General features: G+C 42.0%; 2 protein-coding genes across 2 annotated transcripts in view; one reads left to right on the plus strand and one right to left on the minus strand.

The window, feature by feature from the left end:
* The window catches only part of rnf32 (ring finger protein 32), a gene marked incomplete at both ends in the record, with an annotated part of 84,581 nt that extends 73,267 nt beyond the window's left edge, over nucleotides 1-11,314 (minus strand). The window contains 3 exons of the mRNA XM_080417442.1: nucleotides 2,373-2,684; nucleotides 2,920-2,981; nucleotides 11,251-11,314. Coding sequence (XP_080273568.1) covers nucleotides 2,373-2,684; nucleotides 2,920-2,981; nucleotides 11,251-11,314 — 438 coding nt within the window. The remainder of the gene's footprint in view (nucleotides 1-2,372; nucleotides 2,685-2,919; nucleotides 2,982-11,250) is intronic.
* Nucleotides 11,315-13,624: 2,310 nt separating this feature from the next.
* shha (sonic hedgehog signaling molecule a) lies at nucleotides 13,625-25,860 on the plus strand. Its single transcript, XM_080418458.1, has 3 exons — nucleotides 13,625-14,259; nucleotides 19,563-19,824; nucleotides 23,805-25,860. The coding sequence occupies exons 1-3, from the start codon at nucleotides 13,957-13,959 to the stop codon at nucleotides 24,545-24,547; spliced, it is 1,308 nt and encodes a 435-aa protein (XP_080274584.1). The 5' UTR covers nucleotides 13,625-13,956; the 3' UTR covers nucleotides 24,548-25,860.

The following is a 25,860-nucleotide window of genomic DNA, read 5'->3' on the forward strand; positions in this document are numbered from 1 at the left end:
TGCAACAACAACGGCTACACAGTGAAATTCTGAAATTGTACACACGCATGGAATGACACTTGCCGTGTGATAGACAGTAAGAGAAAACCACAGGAATATAAGGGTGACAGCAATAGAGAGGGAGGTTTCCTCTATTTATGGGACTGGCATTATCAATGTGGTGTGAGGTATGGGCCTGTTTTGTGAGTATAGGCACACCTCAGATTGATGGTGCAAGGCCGTCGTCTTCTGTATGAGTCATTTTATGTCTATCTGCCTGTTTTGCAAGGCTGTCAGTTTAATATTTTGTCTGTCTGCGTCAGGTTACTGATCAGACATCAAAGCAGTGTCAATGCAGGTCAATAGCCCACATTTTCTCTGAGGGGCCACCAACAGAAGCCTCAACCACAAATGACAGGTAAATGTAGAGAATGCACAACCACACTGGTTAAGCAAATAATAAAAGAAGGTATGAGATGCCGGCGGCTGATTATTTGGCGGCTTTTCACAAGGGATGTTGTCATAAAGGGATTTGGTAACTCCACGTTTTATTTGAGGTCTCTTGTGAGTCTTATAAAAGCCTGTTTAAACAGAAAAGGGTAGCAGGGTGAATATGACCGTTGACCGCTGCCGTGTTAACGTCAAGAGGCTGCATTTCTCTTTGCGGAGCAGCTAGCTTGTTAGGAGAAATGTTGTGTGATGTACCGCGGGGTGGATGGCTGACAGAGAGGTAGATAGATGAGCAGCAGGGGTCATTGCCAAGTTGCAAATTAGAAAGGTGTGCGTACTGTGCTGCAGTCTGTGTGCTAATCAGCTCACTACTATTAGGGACGTGGTCCTCCCAGAGAAGCGTTTGACATCTCCCTTCAACACCAGCTCCCAGCGTTGCTCTCCTCACTTGAGCACCCCACACTCCACTCCCAGCCAAACTGCCATTATTCCGTGGTCTGTTGACACGTGGGCCGACTACTCCATCAGTCACTCGCCTCATTAACTACCGTTTGGCCATTATTCTGATGGGAACCTCAGATGCAGGCTACACATGGCTGCGTGGTAGCACCGTCGTTTTGGATGCTCCGTCGGTTTGTGCGTCTTGACATGTTTTGACATTGAGCGTCTTCACTGCTGGAGTGTGAACTACTGCTACAGCTGCAATTCTGGCACTTGATTTGTTAGGGTCTGAAAGATGTGGTTGCGTTTTGCTGCTCCATATTTGCCTACTGAAATCTACTTCTGGGAATACGCTGCATTACCGTTTCAAGCTCTGTTGTACCTAAATACAGTGATTTTGGCAAACGTATACGTTCATGTCATAGGTATGCATACCTGCCAAGTGCCAACACTCCTGAATTTAGCAGGAGACTCCTGATTTTTTTACCCTTTCTCCTGCTGTGCTTCTGAATTGTAATTTCTCCTTAATTTTCATGGGTGTTACACATCCCACTGATATGCAGCCAGGGCCATAATGTTAATGCTAAGTCAGTGAATACTAAGTGAATGCTAAGTCAGTGAATACTAAGTGAATACTAAGTCAGTGAATACTACGTTTTTCTCAATGTAGATATCGCCTGGGCAAATTACGGCCCGGCGCTCGGATCCAGCCCACTGGCAGGTTCCATGTGGCCCGCAAGGCCATCTAACAAAAGCAGTCAATATAATTTAGCTAATAATCACAATCATATCACAATCTAGGGCATTATTCTGTGAAGTGAAGTTTATTTTTGTCCGGACCACTGCAGCCTTATCAATTTCCCACTTCATCATAACCCACCCCTGATGTAAATGGTGGCATGCTCTCTTCCCAACTTCCACGATCGGATATAGGTCCAGTGGGCACCTCAAAATGTAATTGTTTTGTAAATGTAAAAGAATCAAGAATAAATGTATGAAAATGATCAGAAGTAAAAAAAGCAATTACAAGGCTATGGTACAAAGCACATCCTCCAATTTGTGAGCAGTGGCTGAGCATTGTGGAAGAGATATATGTAATGGAGAAACTGACCCATAAACTGAGATTGCAAGAGACTCTATTCCTTGATAAATGGGAGAAATGGTCTGAATATAGAACGACACCACTAACAATGATGGACATTCATGAATGGACTGAAATATGTTGCTTGATAATGTGATATATGAACCCCTGTACTGTGACTGTAACAGAAAATCTGCAAATAAAAATTAAGTAAAACAAAAAAGCATACATGATTTGAACATGCACGGTACATCATTATCAGACCTAATTTAGTATGAAATATGAAATAAATAAATATTTAAAGAAACAGTGCCCATTGTTCTCAGGGGCCCACTGTTCCAGTTACCCCACAATCAGCTCCATGGTCTTCTTGATTGAGTGCAAGGTTGTTGTCATGACACCATTGTGTAAGTGATCTGACCTCATCCCTGTAGGCCGTCTCGTCGTCTTTGACAATCTGGCCCATCACCTTTGTATCGTCAGCATATTTGATGACGACATTGGAGCTGTGGGTAGCCACGCAGTCGAGTGTGTAGGGAGCAGAGGGCTCAGCACGCAGCCCTGAAAGGCTCCTGTGTCGAGGGCCAGTGAATCTGACGTGATGCTGCCTAGTCTCACCTCCTGGCGATGGCTGGACAGGGAGTCCAGTACTATCCAGCTTTGCATGGTCGGATGCAGGCACAGATCTCCGAGCTTTGTGTCGAGCTTGGAAGGAATTGAGATGAATGTCGAGCTGTAGACCACAGATAGCATTCATACACAGCAGTTAGGATACTCCCCTCCAGGTGAGAAAGGCAAAAAACTATTTTTCCGGTGATTCGCCCAAGTGGGCGTGGTTTAGAGCTTAGAGGTTTAGGCACCTCAATCTGTGAGGTTACGGTTAGGGTTAAGGTACGGATTCAGCATAGTTTTTGTGAGGTTAAGATTGCATCGTCACCCTCACCAGTCTTTCAAAAACGTTTACTGACAATTGAGGTGAGGGCAACACGTCTCCAGTCGTTCAGATGTGGTACCTTGGAGTGCTTGAAGCCTGTGGGGACATATTCCGCATTCTGAGAATGGCGAGGCACAAACCGTCAACCTCCCCGCTGCTCCAGCAGGAGGCGGAGCCAGCAAGATGCGGTGCAGCAAAGTTGCGATAAGTTCAACTTGCACATGGGGCCAATGCATGAACTCCTGGCAGACAGTGATAAGAAATAAATGGTGGAAGGTTTGGTTTTCGCTTGGCAGAAGAGGATGACATGGGTTGGCAATTCTCCAAATGGAGCTTAATATAAATGTATCGGGAACAACCCACGGTAGTACTCAGCACACTCACTCACGTGTTATTGATTTGAATTGAATACTTTATTTATCAGAAATGTAAACAGCACGAGGTACAGTCAGACATTTAGGCTGCAAGGATAACACAAAAAGGTCCTGGGGACTTTTTGATCAGTTGGTGGATGGGGACAGTTTACACAGTTACTGTACATGGCTGTTCTCATGCATTTTTCTCCTCAGTGGGTTGGTATATCTTACAAGTGATTCAAGCTGATTTTTTACTTTCGCCTAATTTATTATTTATTTGCATTTTTGGGGATCTTTAGTGCCAGTTGCAGTCCTAAGTCTCAAGTCTACACATTGTTTGGATGCATAAAATGTCAGCAGTATACAGGGGTGTACAAAAAGATCTAAAGAGAGAGATCTTCACAGGTACTGAGCACATGCTAAATTTGCAACACTGACACAGCATGTTTGCTTTGTCTATATGTCCTTGTCATCCGAAAGGTCATTGGAGATAATATACCCCAAATCTCACTGCACAGACTAAGGGCAGTGCCAGACCAGATAGAAGTCAGGAAAGGTTGATTGTCTGTCTTTCCCTACTTCGGACAATCATGATCTTTTTAGCGTTGTATTTTATATTAAATTCAAAACCATAATGTGAGCATATTCTCAGAAGCTGTTGGAGACCAGCATTATATGGGACCAAATTATCCGCATACATAAGGTTACTCTGGGCTGTCAACAAAAATTCGCATATTTTGGGCATAGTTATGAATGGTGATGGATTAATCATTATTATATTTATTATTTATCTGTGATTAATATATATATATTATATTTCTTACAAAAGACGGCATATATCATGCACGCAACAACCAATCAATCCCAAGCCGCTTTCATTTCTGCCCATAGGGGCCGCCACAAACGCGAACAGTTGCACCATCTGTCGTACAAACTCTATTTTTTTTATTGATTGATTGAATATTTTATTGGGCAACATTTTTAAAACAGCACAATAACACTATGACATAACACTATGTACAAAAAAAAAAAAAAAAACATACATATGTACAAGAATTAAATGAGCCCAGTAAACTGCATTTTTTGAGGGATGGGGTTAGACTATTCCAATCCTGGGTGGCAGTGCTGTAGAAGGAGAATGTGCCCATGTTTGTTTTATGGGTGGGTGGCTCCCTCTAGTATTGTGACTGTGGGTGTCACTAACTTTTTGGAGGTATTTACTCAGATATGCGGGAATAGGGGGCATATCGGGCAAATTTGCATTTACAATTTTGAAGACCAATCCCATTTTTTGTTGTTTTCTTCCACCCTGAGCCGGCCTAGGCTGGCAAAATGGGTGGGAGAAAGGTGGGTCATGGGCCCCAGTCCGAGGAGTAGCTGAATCAGTTTGTTTTGGGAGGTTTGAAGCTTAGTCTTCAGTGACACTGAGGTGTTGGAGTACCAAGAGGTGCAAGCATTCCCCCCTGCAGCTTCCTTGTGTCCTGTCAGCTGCAACCCACGACTGACACAACCCTGGGTAGGTAACCAGGCCTGGCTGAGACCTGCGCTTTGAGGATTGCACATTTCTAGTTTGTGACTAAGGAGGTCGGCAATGTGAAATAATAACGAGAACATCTTTTAGTGTAACAAATTTGAGAAAATAAATTAGATTAAGATTCAGAGAGCGATACTCTGTTCTGAGCTATTCAATATGTGTGTAAGAATGTAAATTGCATGTTAAAGGACTGAAATGATATTGTTAAATATTTACTCAAATATACACACCCTAAGACCACTGATCAGTAATGGGCTAATACAACTCATGAGAGGTAGGCCTACACTTAAAAGTCTCTAGCCCCTTCAACTATTCACCTGCCCTAACACATAATTCCTATAAGGATATGGGGCAGTGAAATTACTTCCTCATTCCTTCCAGGCAATAATAATGATCACTCACTGCCAACATGTTGTTTGTTTGTTTGATTGATTGTAGGCTACACACAACAAAGCAGGAACAATATGGTTTCTTTTATTCAACTTTTTTATTTTCTCATGCAATGCTATAGCTGTGCCATTCTGACACTAGTGCAGGCCTGTAGCCTATACCCACGAGCCGGTTCAGGAGAACTGCTCATCCATTGGACTCCACTCCACACTTTCCTGCAGCATTTGCGTTGCATCATTTCGGGCTGCAGCCCCCAAAGCTTGTGCATTAAGTCGGGCCAATTCCATTCTATGCGAGCGGTCGGTGGAGCTTCCGGTAGTGGTGCATTGGTGCATCACTTATAGAGTTCAACAATGTTGAACTATTCACCTGTTTCCTAGGCTGTGTGTTTTCCACTTCCTGTCGATTTCATTGGATATCATTGGTCATCTGACCAGTTTCATTGGATTTCATTGGATCAAATCGACAGGAAGTGGAAAACACACAGCCTAGGAAACAGGTGAATACGCGACAGCGCGGCAGATTGATGTATGTGTTGGCTACTAACCTTCAGTAATGCATGTATGACCAACCCATTGTGCCAAATTCATACCAGCAGCAGTATGCTATAGCTGCTTCTGCTTTCTAAATGCGTTGTCTCTCTATGGAGAGGAGCGACCATTGCCTTCCCTGCTGCAGCAGGAGGTGCTGCCAGCAAAAAGAAATGTGGCAAAGTTGAGAAAGGTTCAACTTTGCCACTGTTGCTGTGCAGCGAGACGGAGCGGCAGCTGACCAGAAGTGTGCAGGGGTCTGAAATAGGTGTGGACTAAGCGTACCCACGAAGCTCCACATCACCTTTGTGTTTCAGATGGTTTGTATATAAGCATACACGCACGTTTTTGACGGATTCTGCCAATGCTTTTCAATGGGAACGCAGCAGGTTTTTTTGCGGACATCCGCGAATGGCAATAAACCACTCTGTTGCCATTGAAATGCATCTGCAGAATCCCAACGCATAGGCAGAATCAAAGTTCGGTGTGACCACGAGCCAAAAGTGTGACGGAAATGACAGGTATTAAAGGCAGGGCAACAGATAATTACATATGCTGGATATTCAAATAGTGTGGGAAAAAAACTGTACTTATGTTATAATTTGGCATTCTCATGAACAATTAGTGTGTTTTATAAAGATTGGAAAAGGGTGTTTGAACAGCAATCAATAATCCCAAATTTGAAGCAGTTTTATGATGTCACGAGTGAAAGAAGTCCACCCTGGTCAACTCACTTTATACTCATATCATCAATATACATTTAGTTGAACCTTTTCCAGTAGATAGGTGCAAATAGAGCATTGTAAATATATGTCGTTTTGAATGCTAGATATAGACTAATATCATAGGTAAATATTGTACTCTAACTACTGGCCTTATTTCATACAAAGAGATGGAGTTCCTGCTTTGCCTTGGGCCTGTCGCACCTCCAACAGTGCCCAATGCCACGGTGGACTATGCATGGCAGGGGTGTCCTCTCTCTGAGCCGGGTCTAAACCTGACTGCATACCAAAACAAAACATGCAAATATATGTGGTTTTTGAATGCTAGATATAGGCTAATAAAATATAATATTGTACTCTAAGTACTGGCAGTACAGAATTTAGGCTAGTAAGGCTACTACTAGGAACTTCCTCCGCTCGAGATGTCATCACAGTGCCATTCAATCTTACCTGTAGGGTCACCTTTTCAAAACTTCCCATTTAACCCTAGAACACTAACATCGGGTGATTTTCACCCACACAATTATTTTTATGTGATTTTCATTGTTCTCGGGTACCTTCAGGCTGCTCAGTGACATCATCGAAGGTAGGCTTGTTTCCCTGCCTGCCCCCAACCCTGGTTTTTGGGTGATTTTGGGGTGATTGGTTGATTTTCACCCGACGTTAATGATAGAGAGTAAAAACAATCGGGTGTCAGTCATGAAGTCTCACATGTCCCAAGAATGGGTGGACCAAAGAAGAAGTTCCCAGCTCCATTATTGTATTTTAGGAATTATTTGTTAACAATTATTATGGTATTGCTTTTTTTATAGGGCCCCCCCGATGATGTTTTGATTTTTTTTGGTGATATTTCACATTAACATTAAAGAACAATTTGCCATGTATTGTTGTACTTAACTTGTACTTAAATATATTTTGATGAGAAGTATTTTTTATGGAATATATTATATTGGGTAAAATATACCTAAGTGATAGTGTGATAATATTCAACGTTAGTGTTCTAGGGTTAAAATAATTCCCACATAATTACATGAAAAAAGAAACAGATGCCGTTGTTTAGATATGGACAACTATATAAATATCAGAAGTTGTCCCTTATCTCTTGCCTTACCTTTAACTTTAAACAAACCAAATAACCGACAGATAACCGGACGTGTTGTTGTCTGTTTGATGACAGACACAAGGTTTCACAGATGCCATTAAAGGAGATGAGAAAGAGCTGATTGAGCAGAGGAACATCTGAGTGGCAAGCTTTCATATAATAAATGACTATCAGACACAGAGGTGGTTAGTGTGGTCGGCATGGGTAGTGTAGTAGCCTGCTAGTGGGGAATGATTAAGCTGCGCTGGTGTTTGTTGTGTTCCCAGCTCTCATTTTTCTCAGAGGGAATTATAACCTCCATTTTCTTGGCCCGGGGTTATATGGCACACACTTGAAGCACTCAGGGCTCATTACAGAGATAGAATCAGTGTCCTTGGTTTTATAAAAATGCAAATGCATAAGTTCGTGTCGAAGCAGATTTCTCACCTCTGAAGGGTAGTGTTTTTGTATATCCAATACTCTGGCACTGCGTTGTTTCCAGTCAGAATGGTCAACATTACACAACTGTACTGTAATTTATCACAACAACCAGGGGGTTTGTTTTCATCTAAAGAAAGCGTCATATGTTTGTGAGTAGAGTTTCCATAAGTTCCCTAGATTGAACCCTCCGTGAATGGAACAACCCCCTGTGGCAGCCATGATGATTTAGAAAGCAAAGTATGAGCTTGACAAATGTACAGCGGTGGTCCTGAATTGAACGAGAAACATTCATACGTCAAACCTTGGACCTGAAACCTTCCATGCTACTATCACCCTTGCCTAAGAGCTGCATGGCATTGCGCCGTGTACAAGTCTGACTCACCTGGTGAAATATCCCACACCAGCCCCCGCTCCTCACACACACACACACACACACACACTCCTCCTTCCCCTCGCACTAGCTTCACCCTGCAGAGCAGTTCAAAGTGGTTTTGCCTGTCTAGCCTTGGCGTTTAATGTTTAAGTATTGGGAGCGGCTGTAGGGAGCAAATAAAATGCCTTTACAGACTCTGGGGCATGCCGAGGGCTGTGATTCCAGATACTAGGCCTACATTGTGAAATTCCCATTGTGTGCCTCACAGAAAGGCCTCAGGATATGTGAATCTGTTCAAGTCAAAATGCCTCTATTTCTTCATAATGCGTGACTACATACGCTTAAATAAACCATTGACGTAATGTTTATTCAAACTTTTCATTATGTTAAAAATAGAGTATTCTTTGTGAATACATGGCAATGTGTCAGTGCTGTAAACAGTTTGCTGAAGTTCCAAGCAGGATAAAGACCTGAAAGTATACCCCACCTGCAAGGCATGGCCACACATAACACAATGCCCCCGAAATCCCTTTTGCCCCTGAAGGAAAATAACAAAGCCTGGCACTGGTTGTCCTTGTGCGTGATTATTCCGGCAGCCCCTAATCCATCCAACAACGTTACAAAACATTCAGACAGGAGGAGAGGCATTAAAGCCATAATTGAGGGACTTACACCAGAAAACTTGGCGTTGCATCTCACTCATGCTGGATAAGACTGTGGCACTTGAACACAGACATGGGTGTGGATTTGTTCAGAACAGAAGACGGTGCCGCATGGCAGCTATACCGGTGGGGAAAGGGTAGGCTTAATGTAAAGGGTGTATTGCACAGAACAGGTTAGTTTCAGGGGTGACCCGGCAGAGGCAGCCGAGAACCGATGAGTCATTGGCCTTTCTCACTCCTCACATCGGATTAACCATCACATGCAACAGGCTTCTTAATATGCATTTGGTAATACGCTCAATCCCTCCTGAATGATTTCACAAAAATTTGCCCTCCTGTTGCTGTGTCACTGTCATGTGCAAATGGCCTCTGCTGTGCATACAAGAGTCAATGTGCCACACAATGGGCCAGGAGTTTCTTTTTTTTCTGTTACATTTACACCCCTATATGGTATCAAGCAGGTGTTCATGTTTTATCACAAGATATTTTGAGTTTTTTTGGGGGGGGCTTACAAGAGGTGTTTGACAAACAGGTGATGTTGTGTTGCATGATTGGTGTTGCAGTTATTTTACAGAGCAGCCCTGATTGAAATGTTGAGAACCTGCATACCTCCCTGTTTACCTCCCTTCAGGAGAATAACCTGGTTGGCCAGCTTGAGGGAGATTTCAGTCAGTAAATAAATCTTAGTGTTGTAATATGGAATGGTGTTATACACCAGGACAATAATATTGTGAAATACACAAAGTATGCTAATTGACTTTTAAATACTGCCGCTAAATGGTGGCAAACTCCACCCATCTGGCACCTATACGGTATGTAAACCAAACCAAACCAAACCAAACCATGAGCTCACACTGTATTTGACCTACGTACATCTGGTAGGCAGTGGTGGAAAAAGTATTACATGTTTTTACTTAGGTAAAAGTATCAATACTATAATGTAGAAATACCCTTTTACAAGTAAAAGTCCAGTATTCAAAATGTACTTGAGTAAAAGCACTCATTATGAAGAATGTCCCATTTCACAAGTTTGTAAAATGTATGAAAATCCTTTGAAAATAGCAGATATACAAGCTTACGTGACGCATTGTGAAGTTCAGTAAAGTTCAGAGTGTTAATCCTACATTAGAATTGGCTTAAGGGAGGACTGATGGGCCGGCCGGCGGGCGGACCTCTGACGTCACGCTCATGTCACCATGACTCAGCCATAACCATAAAGAGTTCCCAATGCATACGCCCAAATATGGAGTGTGTCGTCTAACCTCAATGTGTCGTCATGGCATCAGGCGCAAACAAATCAGTCAGCTCCATGAATGGGCATAAAAGGGAGCATGCCCATATATGGGCATATTCTGATGACATCAGGGATTTCCATAAATGGGCATTTAAGGGACAAGGACTGACAGATCCAGAGATCACTATATATGGGCATACCAGCATGCCCACATATGGGCATATACTGATGACATCAGGGATCTCTATATGGGCATAAAAAGGAGGACTGACAGATCAGATATCTCCATATATGGGCATATCAGTCAGATCAGCAGTGCAACATAGGTATGCCAACCTCTAGTTTAAAAAAGTGACCTTTATTGGTCCATCCAAAGTTTTTTGAAAGAGAGTTCAATAAACACCACATTCTACCATGAATGTAGAGGGTGTCATTCATTGCCCTGGTGTGACTGAGAGGTAGTGCACCTGCTATAGAATACATTGACATCATTCACTGCATGGTGATGTGGAGACAGAGTTAGGCTCTGAACTCTCCATCTCACCTCTTCCCCTCTCTGGGGTTTTGAGGCACCCATGTGACATGACAGGCTTAATCTCAGCGCTGTGACACCTGAACCCGAGACTCTGACCCCCAACCCACACAGAAAGCCCCCTGCAGGTCTCCTCTCCTCCATACCTCCACAGCTCCATATCAGGGCAGTGTTTTAACAGGACCTCCCCATCAAAACGACTGTTGAAATGTGGTCGGCGCGCTCAGACAACTTGAGATTTTTCTTGACATTTTCCAAAAACAAAAACACTTCCATGCCTTGTTATTTGTATTTCCCCATAATAACCTTTTGACACGGTCTGAGGTTTTTCCATTGGTCTGAGGTTTACTAAGGTGTGCCAAGTGTATAGCCTACTAACTATCTTTTGGGTGAGATGCTGTGTTCATGGTTTCTGTGAGTTGTGGGTAGGGTAGTCACCCCTGCAGGTGCCTGGTCCTGGCTGAGGTCACCAAACTGGAGGACAGCCAGTGTGGTTTTTAATGAGCCAACCTGTCACACTGGAGACTGGCATGGCTGTCACCACCTGTATGGGCAATGACGAGTGGATAATCATTTCACTCAAAGTCATTTCTTTTAATGGCTGTTTTGTTACCACATAAATAAAATGCCCTTATTATTTTTTAGACACTTCCACGGATCATATTCTATTAATTATCTTGATTGATTGGCGATGTGCCATGAATGTGTCAAGGGTTCCAAATAGTGTCACGTGTTTGGAATTCTGCAATCATGGTTTAATAGAAAACAAGACATCCTCTCCAAGGCGTTGTCTTCAATTGTTTTGCTGACAGATATGATTATTCATAATGATTGGCGTTATTGGTGTTGCCGTCTGTCCGTTTTCCATGAACCATTATTGATCCATGTTGCAACTTGCCACGAGTAGGCCTAGAGCCCGAAACGAATGACACACTTGCGGGATGAGGGAAGAGACTCTCCAGAGACAAAATAAATGCCACCTGTTAAGTTGGTCGCCCCTGCAAAACGCGCAAGGACACGAGAATGTAAAACTATTTAGCATAATGCCTTGTACTCTAAGCATCTGGCTACATGACTTAATCTGCCCAAGTAGCCTTACTTAATAATTCATTTCCAATAATCAATAATAACATATCGGAAAATCCTACAATGAAGGTAAACGCATGGCCAGCCCATGGGAGTATCGGCTGCAGTGGTTCGCTGCCTTTTCAGGCTGCGACCGCCAAAATAATCATATTTGAACTGGGGACCCCCCCATCCTGACAAGCACTTGGAATTGTAGTTAAAGTATTACATGTTGTATGACTCTGATTCAGATACATACATACATTGTGAAAATAGCAGATCTACAAGCTCACTACGCTTCTTGTTGTTAAAAAGGTCTTAAAAGTCCTTCAATTGTCACTTTACTGTCATCTGGGGACCCCCCTCATCATGTGGGGACCCCCTTCGGAGTCCCGACCCACAGGTTGAGAACCACCGGGCTATTACATCTGCTGTTCTGTGACAGCATGATATATAAGCCCATGTGAAAAACTGAGGAAGAGATACAATAACCATTTAATAAAGTGGCTATTAGCCTACTAACAAAGAGGGGGCGCGTGAAGAGCGCGTATTACGCACGAGGCACATCATCATTGTGTTGATTTGATTTGATGTTCCACATATAGTTTTAAAACTGCAAGAAAAAAAACAGTATTTTACCTTTGCTCCCAAACCAAAACTTGTATTCACATAATAAATGATTCAGTCAGTCTCCACTCTCCAAAGTCATTTATGGCGGCACAATCATCCTATAAGCAATGACCCCTCGGGGGTCCTCAGAGTTGCTACAGGGGGTCCACCAAATCTTTGTGTGATGGGGAACATTAGCCGAAAATAAACAAGTCTATGAAGGAAGCTATCTATGAAATCTATTAAAAAGTTTAACATGCAACACAATTTAATACATATTTCTCAGCTAAGGGGTCCTTGGTCTGAAAAACGTCCTATTAGCATGCACAAGGGAACAGCGGCAAAGTAAAAAAATGTAAAGATTCAATACTGTTTGCCATGATCTCTCATTGTATTTTCAACAGGCAAGACGTGCCAAACCCAAGTGCTTTGGCATGATGGGATTATTATGCACTGCGCGCGACACAATGACACATTCTTATGGGAAATACATTCTGTACAAAAAAATATATAATATATTTAAAAAAAATACATACAAAATAAATAAAAATCGCAAAGCCATAATACATCCAAATCACAGCAAACCAAACAACTAAGTAGCTTTTGATTTGTATCCTTATCCCAGTGTGTCTGTCTTGTCTTGTGTGCTGCATATAGGAATAGCCTACGCCAGTGGTTCTCAAAGTGGAGTCCGGGGACCCCCAGGGGTCCTTGAGGGGGTTCCAGAGGGTCCCCCGGCCAAATGAAAAGTTAGGAACCAAATTTGACCCCTGTGTGTCTGTAACTCTGAAGAGTGTAAATTAACTCTGACGGTGATATACTGTGTAGATTTGGGACCTACAATAAATTAAAATGGTTGAGTCCCTGGCATATCTTTTCAAATGGGGGGTCTGTGGGATTTTTTTGGTCAATTTGGGGGTCCTTGACGTGAAAAAGTTTGAGAACCACTGGCCTATACGAGATGGTAAAGAAGAAGAAGAAAAAAGATTGGTGTGTAATTGATGTTTTCCCATGGTGGGGCCCCTCCCCTACAACATAGCCCTCAGGTGGAAGAAATCTTTTAAGATTTTTTTTTTTAACTCTTCTGTGGGATAAGACAGACATCAGAAGGGTTTGTCTGGGTGAGCCAATCAAGTCCCTCCCCTGCTATAGATCGCTCGCTATAATACATAGCAGTAAAAGCGGCCGCCTCGCACAAGCGGCTGTAGCTCCAAGACGAGACTCCGTAGCTTAAATTCCCACAGCTTTTTTTTTTTTTTTTTTTTAAACCCCTAACGGCGACCCTCCCTTCAATGTGCCCCGTTATCATTCCGCTGAGGCGTTCATTTCCGCACCTGCCACGGGAGTGATCAGGCGGTCCAGTCCGCCACTAGAGGAGGAGACAAGGACGTTGTGGCAGCGGGAGAAGAAGCGACTGATCGCTGCTTGCAGGGAGAAGATCTAGAAACGTGTCCGCCGGCTTGATCACAAGCTATACGAGTCTTTTTTTTTAAGATCTTCAAAGAAGAAAAAAAAAACTGGGGAAGAGAAAAAACCTCCAACATGCTGCTATTGACCAGAATCGTGGTGGTGGTTTTGGTGTGCTTGTCCCTGGTGGTGTCCTCTGGGATGGGATGTGGACCGGGCAGGGGCTACGGGAGGAGAAAACATCCCAAGAAGCTGACGCCTCTCGCCTACAAGCAGTTCATCCCGAACGTCGCGGAGAAGACGCTCGGGGCGAGCGGCCGATACGAGGGCAAGATCACGCGGAACTCGGAGCGATTTAAAGAGCTGGCTCCCAATTATAACACAGACATCATATTCAAGGATGAAGAAAACACGGGCGCCGACCGACTAATGACTCAGGTAAAAAAAAGAAAGAAAAAATAATACCTTTTTCCTATCCATCTCTATAACCTTAACGCACCATCACTGCGCACTGTCTGCAATAACCTGCTGGTCACGCCGAATGCGCACCATACTGAACTCTCAGCACTGAGCCCCATTAAGGTGGCCGGCTGTCATCATTGCGCAACATCACCCGATCGCCTGGATTTTAGAACAATTTGTTGAAATTGAACGCTGAAACGGTGCTTTAAATATACCGTGGCGGTCTGGAACCTAAATTACAATCATATCTCTAAAGTAGCGTGTGTTAACATATCACAGTCAGGCCTATATAGTAGTCTACATTTATCATAAATTGCACAGTATAAGATAAGTCGCGGATTGCAAACGATATGATGTCGCAAACTTAGAAAATGGGCCAAAACGGATGCTATTCCATCTTTCATTTGTAAACACATGCATTTACCCAAGGCATTATACTAGTCTGTGCGCTTTATTCGCACTGGTTGGCAGCGTGCCACCCATCTATGAAAGTACTGATACACTGTTCAGAACGTCCAGAAAGAAATGTCAATGTTTTCATGCACCGCTACACACCATGCAGGAGAGGGTGAATTACAGTAGCTTATGTCTGAATGAGCCAAACCATGCATGCAGAAGAGCGGCTGTTTTGAAGCGCTGCAGATTGTATACTCCTAGGGGATTGGAATCGAGAGAAACGCATTCCAAGCCAGGTAGAATATTAACCTTAAATGCAAAAATTGCAATATCTTCAGCACCCCTAACATGGCATTTTTTGCATGCAACGGTGGTGTGCGCCTAAAAGAACAAATAGGGCCTCACACGGATACAAATATAGATATGAGGAGAGGGGCCACATTAATATTTCAATAAGCTGCCACAATCATCGAGGCCGCCTGTCCTGACTGTCCGCTTGCACATCGTGTCTCTCCAGTGAGTGTGATTCCTTATATTCGCTGCAAAAGCTTGTCAACGTCCCATGCTAGCAGAAAGCCTACATAAATACGATGAAGTTTTAACATTTCGGTCTGGAGCCGGTGCGACGGTGATGGAGCAGCCATAGGGCGCGCGTTCTGGAGTCCCAGAACCGCCGTATACCTCGCTCCATCATGGGGCACGACTCGAGCTCCGATTAAATATTCACTGCATGCGTGCAGTCTGAACATCTTCTCCTCTTCTCTCTGTTCTACAGCTATAGGTTCTCTGCTATAACCACACAAATATATAGCCATACTGTACATCAATAATAGCCTGATTGATTGATTGATTGATTGATTGATTGAATACTTTATTTAGCAGTTTGCAAAAAAAAAGCACAGAAAGTACAGTTCTATTATACAAAAGGATGCTAAAAGGGATTAAACCCAAGAAAGCACTATGGCTTGTTTCCATTGGGGTCCTGTAAGTGCTTTGGTCCTCCTATCACTGTCGGATCCCTCCTTGTCATAACGATTTAAGAATGGTTGTGCGTTCCTGTTCATGCTGTCTGTTTAGCACCCGAACAGTAAAGAATGTGTATAGCCTACAATATATAATCAGGCTATTAGGCTATGTGTGGATGCATGTGGACATCCACATCCTGCGTAAAAAGGACCGTTAAGCATCCGTCACTAGGTCATGGACTTATAGCCACAATTTGAACTTATGACCTTTGGGCAGCAAAAAAAAGAAAGAAAAGGAAGCCATACTCGTTTTTTTTAAGAAATCGAAGCTCCATTATTATATTATATTAGATCAGCTGATGACGCAATGACTGTTTATTTAAAAAAGCTAACAAAGGCAGGCATGCACCTGCAAAGGCGCCCACTGTATAACTCGGTATGCAGTAGCATTGTCACGTGGGTGTTCTGCTGTGCCAGAAGTCCATGTGCTTTTCCACGGTTTTTTTTAACGCATGCATGAATCCAGTGGCATTTACTGTATGCGTGGAGGATTGATTGATTGATTGATTGATTGATTGATTGAATACTTTATTAACAGTTTGCCTATATGGCTTGTTTCCATTGGGGGGGGGGTTCTATATTCAATTCAAATTGAAGAGGCTGATGTGTGTGTGTGTGTGTGTGTGTGTGTGTGTGTGTGTGTGTGTGTGTGTGTGTGTGTGTGTGTGTGTGTGTGTGTGTGTGTGTGTGTGTGTGTGTGTGTGTGTGTGTGTGTGTGTGTGTGTGCGATTTCGTTGTCATCACAGGTTTGACTGTGCAAAGCCGCAGCTGTAACTGTAATGAATGAGATGGAAACATGTGTCTGTTGTGGTTTTCATAAGATGCATGGCACAAAATCAATGCCGTCTAGCCGTGCCTATAAAAACTTGATCCCCCGGCGGCGGCTGATGCAGGTTAAGAGTGAACGCTTGAATCAGCATCGCAGGATTAAGACAGACAGCTCTCTCTCCCGGGCGAGGAGGAGAAGAACAACGGCTTTTTGGAAACGCGGGTCATTTCAATATTTTAACGTTTTGTGCCCTAAAGTAAACGAGACACATCAACCCGAGCCAGCCCACAACAAAGCATGTCAATGAATATGAATGCAAGTCAGTGTGTGTGGAATAGAGATGTTTGCACTGACAGATACCTGTTAAGTGTTTCCTCTCTCTAACCCGTTGGTTCTCAAAGTGGGGCACGGGGACCTCCCGGGGGTCCTTGGCGGGGTACCAGGGGTCCCCAGCGAAATAAGTTAATATAGTGTCACAATCATTTGAACCACTTTAACCATATTTTATACTTGGGCTATTCAAAAATAGCAGAACTACAAGCTCATAGCACGGCACGAGTGTTGTGCCATGAGCTTGTAGATCTGCTATTTTTGAAAAATCGTGATAACTTCTACAAATCTTTGAATATATATATATTTGAAAGTGAACATTTTTAACTAAAATCTTTGCTTCTGGGGGCTCCCTGGACCAAAATATTTTGAGATGGGGGTCCGCGGTGAAATACATATCATTTTGGGGGTCCTTGGCATGAAAAAGTTGGAGAACCACTGCTCTAACCTAACTCGTTTGTGGAGAGATTAGGGAGGGAGGCTTGTTGGACACAAAGCGCTGGCCCTGTGGCATCCCGCTGCGCTTCACGGTGGCTGGGCACAATTTGGCTTGATTTGCGGCACACGACCTGATGAATTAATAAATAGTTTAAGCTTTACGGCTCTTGACTCCCGACAATCCCACTCAGAATGTGCAGGGGCGAGAGATATTGCCCTTTTTTTTATTCAACACATTCTACAAGTGCTATATAGGTCTTTATACACAAATACAAAACGATCATCAGACGATTATTTTTATCAGACACTTGTTCGCTTAGAGACCCTTTTGCTGTTACACGAATGACCATTTGCATTGATTTTTTGTATTTTTGTATTTACATATCTACCACAGGTCTATAAGAACATGATCAATTTAAGGTTGGCAAATGTAGGCCTGTATACTGTTCTTGGATAATTGTTTTTGGGCTCAACGTTCTTCATAACAAGCACGGTAAAGCACCCTTAAACACCCCGATTTAAGTAGGCATGTCACGTCCCACGACGTTGCAGCAGGACAGGGATAATTAAACTTTCACTCTGCCGTTGCACTGAAAAGACTCTTTGTGGTGTTTTATTTGACATATTATGTCGAGAGCAGTTGTCTTGGAGAAGGCTAAAGCATCTTCACTCAGAGAGGGAAGATGTAGAACTTCAATGACTTTGATTGATTGATTGAATACTTTATTAACAGTTTGCCCCCCCAAAAAAAGCACAGAAAGTACAGTTCTATACAACAGGATGCTAAAAGGGATTAAACCCAAGAAAGCACTATGGCTCGTTTCCATTGGGGTCCTGTCCCATGTGTGACAATGACAAACAAAACTCCACGTTTTACCCCCAGCATCTGCTGCTGCATGAAGATCAGCTTCATATCATCTGCAGATCAATTATTTATTCAAAGAATACAGACAGCTTGCAAGTAACTTACAAACGACCTCGTCAGTTTTTGTATACGGCCCTAATTCGTCCTCATGAATTTGTGATTATGATAACTCATGCATGTCGTGTGTGTTGAGAGAGAAAGAGACATTTTGCTCGCACCTCATCCAACCTCATCCAAGAGCAAATGAAGATCCATATGTTATTATAGGCCATGCAGTGAAGCGAATGCGGTGACTTATCAATATTTCATCAGCAGCTCTCTTATCCGAGATGATGTGCCCTCGGACGCCGCCGGAAAATAGCTTGCAAAGCTCAGACTCCAGAATCACATGGCTTGTCACCCCACTTTTCACATACAGTAGCCTATGTACCTTTTCAGGCCGTGACCCCCCAAAATAATCATATTTGAACTGGGGACCCCCACCCTGACAAGCACTTGCAATTGTAGGAGTTGAGGCATTCAATTTAGTTTGAATAGGTTCCACAGATAAATAACGCAAGGCATTGTGAGCTTGTAGATCTGCTATTTTCACAATTTTGCCAATGTTTGACCAGTTTGTTGATGATTTTTTTTAAAGGTATTAAAAAGGTCTTAAAGGTCCTTAAATTGTCACTTGAGTTTCATCTGGGTAACCCCCAAAAAATCATGTGGGGACCCCCAACCCTCAGGTTGAGAACCACTGCTGTAGGCTACTTGCTGCTGTGGCAAAGCAGTCATATGACTAGTACACCTTGACTTGTAAAGAACACAAGTCAAGTTTATAGTTTAGTTTTAGGCCAGTGGTTTTCAAAGTGGGGTCCAAGGACCCCCCAGTGGTCCTTGGGGTTCCCAATGGGGTCCCATCTAAATTGGTTAATAGCATCAACATCAGTTTAACCACTTTATAACCGTAAATACATCGGCTATTTGAAAATAGCCAATCTACAAGCTCACAAGGCACCGGGATGCAGATTGTAGATCTGCTTTTTTATTTTCAGAGGATTCTTTAGAAAATGTGGAAAAATGTGGAATATATACGCAGAATGTCCTGTTTGACAAGTTTTCACATGTATAAAATTCATCAAAATCTACAAGTTAATAGCATCGTGTTGCATTGTGAGCTTGAAGATTGGCTATTTTCAATAGTGCTGGAGTGGTTAATGTATGTTTTGTAATAATAATCAAGATCTACAAAGTAACTAACTAAAGTTTTCAAATAAGTGGAGTAAAAAGTACAATATTTGCGTCTGAAAAGTATGTGGAGTAGAAGTAAAAGTATTGAAAATTGGGAATACTCAAGTACAAGTAAAAAATAATTCAAAATTGTTTAAGTACAGTACTTGAGTACTGAGTGCATCATGTACTTAGTTACTTTACACCACTGACTGACTGGTGTATTTCACCTTCCTATATGCAGAGATGTAAAGACAAGCTGAACTCCCTGGCCATCTCCGTCATGAACCAGTGGCCCGGGGTGAAGCTACGGGTCACCGAGGGCTGGGACGAGGACGGACACCACTTCGAGGAGTCCCTCCACTACGAGGGCAGGGCCGTGGACATCACCACCTCCGACCGGGACAAGCAAAAATATGGCACCCTGTCCCGGCTGGCTGTGGAGGCCGGGTTCGACTGGGTCTACTACGAGTCTAAAGCCCACATCCACTGCTCTGTCAAAGCAGGTAGGGCTTATAAGACATAAGAAAAACCTTACACCAGGTACCAGGGGTCTTCAACGTTTTTTTCAGCCCAAGGACCCCCTTTAGCTGAGAGACAGACGAAGTAGGGACCCCCCCACCCACTACATATGTTGCAAATTAAACTTTTTTCATAGGTAGCTGGATTCATGTTAATGTCTATTTTCAGATAGTTCAGACCTTTAAACCATCAATATTTAGTCAACTTCACAGCTGGCTCTGTACTTGGTCTGCTCTTTTCCCCCTCTACACCGACTCTCAGAAAATAGCAGATCTCCAAGCTCACAACGCCTCGCGCTGCGAGGCGTTGTAAGCTTGTAGATCTGCTATTTTCGAGTAATGTTCCCCATCACACAAAGATTTGGCGGACCCTCTGTAGTAACTCTGAGGACCCCCTAGGGGTCTCGGACCCCCTGTTGAAGACCCCTGCCTGTCACGAAGAAGATACTCAATAAGTATATGAACATATGTACATTTCCACACATTACAAATTTACACATGTTATATGTATACAACAGGGCTAAAGTGGTTAATGTATGTTTTATAATATAATAATTTATATCTGAAAAGTAACCCCTAATTATTGTAGTGGAGTAAAAAATATGATATTTACCTCTGAGATGAAGTGGAGTAGAAATAAAAGTACTGAAAATTGGAAATGCTCCAGTGAAGTTAAAACACCTCAAGTACAGTACTTGAGTAAATGTACTTAGTTACTTTCCACCACTGCCAGTAATGGAGTACTTACATAATGCTGAAACATCGGATCTCCACTGGCCCTTGAATGGAATTTAAATGGGAGGTGATTGTCCCTTCCTCCAGTATAAGTTATGTCTGACATTAGGCCTAGTAGCCTGTATGTGATAGTGAACCAAATAGGCCTAATTGGCTAATTGGGTGTAAAAAAATATTACAAACTGGCAGCAGGGAATGGCTATTGAAAGTCATGTTAAAAAAGGCTCTTTCTCTGCAAATAGCGATTTTTCTACGATTAGGCTATCATTTTTTTTTTGGTGAACTAAATCCTTATACCAAAAACTATAGTTGGCTATAAATATAGGAAGAGTTGGGTAAGTTATTCACCAAGAGTAACACTCTTACCAAATTAATTATTAGACCTAATGAAACAGCAATTAACTCAATTCATAGTTCATATATTATTATAATATTGATATAGCCTACTAAAGCCTGGTATACATTATTTATCCTATAGTATAGGCTAATTTCTTTGCCAAATCGTCCAATATAATAAAACCTTTGATTTTGTAATTAAATCCACGATGCATGGACATGTTCCATCGTGTCGTGTTATATTGGCATCATATGAGATATGATTCATATCTCATGCAGCTTATTTCCTGATCTTACATCGCCCCACACTGTCTCGTTGTGGGAACCACCAGATCTGAACAAGGCTCCTTCACAGTGCAGTGGTGGAAAGTAACTAAGTACATTTACTCAAGTACTGTACTTCAGTACAATTTTGTGGTAGTTTTTATTTAAGTATTTTAAATTTTCGATACTTTTACTTCTACTCCAGTACATCTCACAGGCAAATATTGTACATTTTACTACAATTATTTGAAAACTTCTAGTTACTATAGATTTGGATTATTATTACAAAACATACATTAACCACTTCAGCCCTTAAACTTTGGCTATTTGAAAATAGCAGATCTACAAGCTCACAACGCTTGGCGATGCGACCCGTTGTGAGCTTGTAGATCTGCTATTTTCAAAAGATTTTATACATATGATACCATGTGAAACGGGACATTCTGCGTAACGAGTACTTATACTTTTGTACTTTTACTCAAGTAATTACCGGACTTTTATTGTAACAGAGTATTTATTGCAGTATCGATACTTTTACTTATGTAAAAAAAATAATCTTGTACTTTTTCCGTGACCTAGAAAAAAACAACACATCTTTTTGTCATCATCTTCCCTTTGAACACCACCAGTGAGTAAAAATAATGCAGACAGACCAAGATAATGCGACAGTTAGCTTCAAACTTGTCCGAGGTGTAGTAGGCCTATTTCTAACTGCGCTTCTCATATAAATCTAAGAATATTCGTTTTGCCAAAACTCCATTTAATCGGAAAACATTTAGCCATAAGTTAAATCGACTACTTTGGCCCAACATGATATAAAATTATAGTAGCCTACTTATACTTGGGTTATGAAACTTTATTGGAAATTGGGCTATTTCTTTAAAACGTCAGATCATCTTTGGTGTTTTCCCTCTAAAAGGCTCCAAGTTAATTGTAAATCCCTTATTTATAATTCAGCACACACGTTTTGGAGATCATAGTAATAGGCCCCAGCCCACGTGTCATTAGGGGTCATGCGACTTTACCCAAAGGGATTTGGGCTGAACAATGTTGAATTCGTTGGGAGTAAATAAGGTTTTAAATTATCACCTTATTTCATGAATCTTAAAAAAAAGGAAAAAGATTTAAAGCCTAAATACAGAGCAGGACCCCCCTCCCTTCTGTGTTCACTGACAGTGATGGAGAGAGTGGAATGCAATAGTTCTGCCAAAATGATTGTCGTCAAGACTGACAACAAGACACTGTAAAAACTATGTTTTACATAAGTAAAAGTATCAATACTGCAATGTAGAAATACTCTGTTACAAGTACAAGTCCGGGATTCAAAAATGTACTTGAGTAAAAGTACAAACGTATTGGTATCAAAATGTACTTAAAGTACCAAAAGTAGAAAGTACTCATTATGCAGAATGTCCCATTTCACAAGTTTTCAAAATGTGAGCAAATCTTTTGAAAATAGCAGATCTACAAGTTCACAATGCCTCGCATTGCGATGCATTGTGAGCTTGTAGATCCTCGATTTTCAAATGGCCGAAATGTATATAGTGCTGAAGTGGTTAACGTATGTTTTGTAATAATAATCTAAATCTACAAAGTAGTTGTAGTGGCGTAAAAGTACAATATTTGCCTCTGAGAGGTAGTGGAGTATAGTAAAAGTACTGAAAACTGGAAAAACACCAGCAAAGTAAAAAAAAAAATACAGTACTTGAGTAAATGTACTTAGTTACTTTACACCACTGAAAGCAGTTAGACGTAATAGAAAGAAAGAGGGGGGACATTGATGTCAACACAACAGAAAGCATTTAAAGTCGGGGCAGTCTCATTTAAATTCAAATCTACATCTCGAGAGGCTTGGAAAAGTGGCTCCACTGTGTAAATAGTTCCTTTTTTCCCCTCTGAGAGTCTCGGCTATTTGTGTGAATTGTCGCATAGGGGTTTCTGCACCTGAGCAAATATAGGAAGAGCTGGGAAAAGGCGTTAGAGTTCTTTACCAAGAGTAGCTGGAATCCACACAAGCTTATTTAAAATAACAATGCCCTGCGCTTTATTGTTTTTTTAATTAAGAATAGATGAGCCCAGGGCTTTCAGACAAACATAGACGTGCCAATACACATCTTGGCATGGAAGCAGGCAGCCCGAAACGGCCATCATTATGCGACATGCATAATATGGCCCACTGCCATGCAAAGGCACACATAATATAATAGCCTATATAATCAGTGGTGGAAGAAGTATTCTCCCATTTTTTTTTTACTTGAGTAAAAGTATCAATACCACAATGTAGAAATACTCCGTTACAAGTAAATGTCTGGTATTGAGAATTTACTTGTGTAAAAGTCAAAATATACTTGAAGTACCAAAAGTAAAAGTACCCAGTAGTATGCAGAATGTCCCATTTCAACACATCTTTTGAAAATAGCCTGCTAAATCTAATAAGTAACAAGTAATTTAAGTTTTCAAATAATTGAAGTGGAGTAAAAAGTACAATATTTGCCTCCTTAGTAGCCTATAGTACTTGAGGAAATGTAATTCGTTACTTTACACCACTGCCTATAGTAAATAGCATTTAATTCGACTAAAAACCAAAAAATATTAATACAAAATAATATAAATTGTTTTTTTCCACACAGAAAACTCGGTGGCAGCGAAGTCCGGCGGCTGCTTCCCAGGCTCCGCGTCCGTCACCCTGCAGGACGGACGGAGGAAGGCGATCAGAGACCTGCGGGTGGGCGACAGGGTCCTGGCCGGCGCCGACGACCAGGGGACCCCCGTCTACAGCGACTTCATCATGTTCCTGGACAGAGACGCGGCGTCCCGCCGAGAGTTCTACGTGATCGAGACCGAGTCCGAGCAGACGATCACGCTGACCGCGGCGCATCTCCTCTTCGTCGCGAACGACAGCAGCGACAGCGAAAACAACAACAACAACGCGACGGACGACGACAACAAGCGACAGGTGTTCACACACCACAGGGCGGTGTTCGCCAGCGACGTGCGACCGGGCCAGAGCGTGTTGGTGTTCGACGCGTCGCGGCGCCGCCTCGAGCCCGTCGCCGTCAGGCGGATTTCCACGCGGGAACTCGAGGGCTCCTTCGCGCCGCTGACCGCGCAGGGCACCATCGTGGTGGACCGGGTGCTCGCGTCGTGTTACGCGGTGATCGAAGACCATAGCCTGGCGCACTGGGCCCTGGCGCCGGTCCGGGCGATCCACTGGATCTCCTCGCTGATCTCAACGACGTCACAGCAGCAGTCCCTTGTTCCGTCACAGAAAGATGGAGTGCACTGGTACTCCAAGGTTCTATACGAGTTAGGAACATGGCTACTGGACAGCCACGCGATCCATCCACTTGGGATGTCAATATACTCAAGTTGAAAAACATTTTTTACTACAAAAGAACAAAAAAAACAAGACTAATGTAGGACAATGAAACAATATAGTAGATTAAAGGGATAGTTCTCCCCCAAAATGACTATTTCTCTATCAATTACTCGCCCCATGGAGCCTTGATTTTTAGTTTTTGTCGCATTCCTGAGCCAATAATTTGATCATTGAATTATTGGCTTAGGAATGCGAGAAAAACCAAAAAATCTCCATGAATTCAAGGCTTCATGGGGTGAATAATCGATAGGAAAAAAAGTCATTTTGGGGGTGAACTATTCCTTTAAAAAAAAGAAGAGAAAAGAAAGACAGACAAAGGCCCCCCTGCAGCGGAGTTGTTGGGATATTTATTTCAAGTGACTTTTACATGATGATGTGTCCCTTTCAAAGATTGAATGGAGCCTTAAAACAGTTTTTCTTTGAATAATTTATTCTCATTCTCGAACTCTGCTGGTGTCTCACACAAGATGGATTCTAAAAAAAAATGGTGAGACGCCGGCAAATTGTGCATAATCTATTTTTGTATATCTTCAAGTAAAAAAAAAAAAAAAAGTGCAAAGAGAAAGAAGAACTGTGTTGTAGAAAGGAGCTATGACTTTCATGACAGGTTGTAATGTTTCTTGTGCATAATGTTGCGTGTGCAAACTGACTGTTATATTTTGGGGGAGAACGAACAAACTTCGCGGCGGGGTTCCATAAATTATATTTTTATACAACAGAATTGTAAATTAGATTTTTGACAGATCGTTACCGAATCACATTTCGTTATTTGAAATAGTGTAAGATATTGAGAATATATTTTAATTTAAATACAGTAGTCGGGTGGGAAAGTATTGGAAATCTTTTTTTTTGTTTTTTTGTTTTGTTTTATTAAGAATTATATTATTTTGAAGACTTGTTTCGTTTAAGTTGTCAGAGTGGGACAGATATTCTGCCTCATGTCTTACATCATCTGCTTTCTGTTTCTCCTTTCTATTTTTCTTTCCTCTGATGAGAAAATATAAACTGCACATTCTGGCAATTCCAACAGTATAAGTAGTATACAGAGAAAAAAGAACCCCGTTTTTTGTTGAATAAATTAATAAGTAACTCCTGTAAAATTTACTAAAATGTATTTTTCTTTTCATATTTTGTAATAGGGAAATAGTTTTATAGAAATTACCATGCGGCAGATGCACAGTTTGGATAGTATATATAGCAAAGAAGACCATACCAGTTAACTTTCATAACAGGGCGATGTGTCAAAAATGTCTAGAGTTTATTATTTATATGTTTATTACAAAATGAGATAAAGAAAATATTCAAAA

The sequence above is a fragment of the Gymnoscopelus braueri genome (genome assembly GCF_963280865.1).
Source record: "Gymnoscopelus braueri genome assembly, chromosome: 21".
In the NCBI taxonomy this organism is placed as follows: domain Eukaryota; kingdom Metazoa; phylum Chordata; class Actinopteri; order Myctophiformes; family Myctophidae; genus Gymnoscopelus; species Gymnoscopelus braueri.